Consider the following 1144-nt stretch of genomic DNA (forward strand, 5'->3'; position numbering starts at 1 on the left):
TCTTGCTGAACAACCACACAGATGATTTGTCTATAAGGTGACGAGCTGGCAGAATCATTAGCACACCAGGTGAAATTCTTAGCGGTATTTCGTCAGACGTTACGTTCTGAGTTCAAATTCTGCCGAGGTCGACTTTGCCTTTCATCCTTTCAGGTTCGATAAATTAAGTACCAGTTTCGCACTGGAGTCGATGTAATCAACTTAATTCCTTTGTCTGTCCTTGTTTGTCCCCTCTATGTTTAGCCCCGCTGTGGGCAATAAAGAAATACGATGACTTGTCTATAGTGATCAAATGTTTGTGTAGACATAAGCTCACCCTCTCCATCAAACTGACATTACCTGTACAGGTAGAATGGGTGCCATATGTCAGATGATGAAATGACCGCAGAGCAATGTGAAATGAAGTGCTTTGCTCAAGGACACAATGTAATGCCCAGTCTGGGAATTGAACTCACGATCTCAAAATCATGAGTGCAACACCTTAACCACCAAACCATGCACTTTATATATACATATATATATTTCACTTCGGCATTGTGAGACCAATAACCTGGTGTAGAAATCAATATATATATATATATATATATGTTTCAGAACAAAGTGTTGGCTGAGTATAGCGCAGTAACAAGAAATAGAGATGCCAAATGAATAAATGATTATCTTATGAACTGCATTAGCTTACAGCTGTTTCTGCTACGAGATGCAGTGGACTCATAATTGAGTGCTGAGTAACACCTTATAGCTTCATCAGAACGGTGAACATTAAGTGCAGTTCTGTTCTATATTTTAGAGACGAGGAATTATTTACATTATTTACATTGGACGGATAGGTGTCCTCATCTTGTTTGTTGTTACCAATGTTTTGGCTGGTGTACTCATTAGTCAAATAAAGAGTTGAGTTCAAAATTCCAGTAGGACACCTGAAGAAGGCTGGAGAGTACATCAGCCGAAATGTTGTGGTGAGGACACCGGTCTGTCCAATGTAAATAGTTAATTGCAGTTTATTTGGGAAAGAATTACATTTGTGCCTAGAGAGGAAATTGCATCAACAATGAGAAAAGTTAATTTATAAGAGAAGTGTATGTCCAAAATGAGAGGAATAGAGAGAAAGAAAAAGAGGTGATAGGATGGAGATGAGGCAAGA

The 1144-nt window shown here is 38.7% G+C and overlaps 1 protein-coding gene across 1 annotated transcript in view; it reads right to left on the reverse strand.

Moving 5' to 3' along the window:
* LOC106875119 (WD repeat-containing protein 70) overlaps positions 1-1144 on the reverse strand; it is a 21148-nt gene that overhangs the window by 7879 nt on the left and 12125 nt on the right. The window contains exon 8 of the mRNA XM_052977752.1: positions 1021-1028. Within this exon, the coding sequence (XP_052833712.1) occupies positions 1021-1028 (8 nt within the window). The remainder of the gene's footprint in view (positions 1-1020; positions 1029-1144) is intronic.

The sequence above is a fragment of the Octopus bimaculoides genome, chromosome 28 (assembly GCF_001194135.2).
Source record: "Octopus bimaculoides isolate UCB-OBI-ISO-001 chromosome 28, ASM119413v2, whole genome shotgun sequence".
Classification (NCBI taxonomy): domain Eukaryota; kingdom Metazoa; phylum Mollusca; class Cephalopoda; order Octopoda; family Octopodidae; genus Octopus; species Octopus bimaculoides.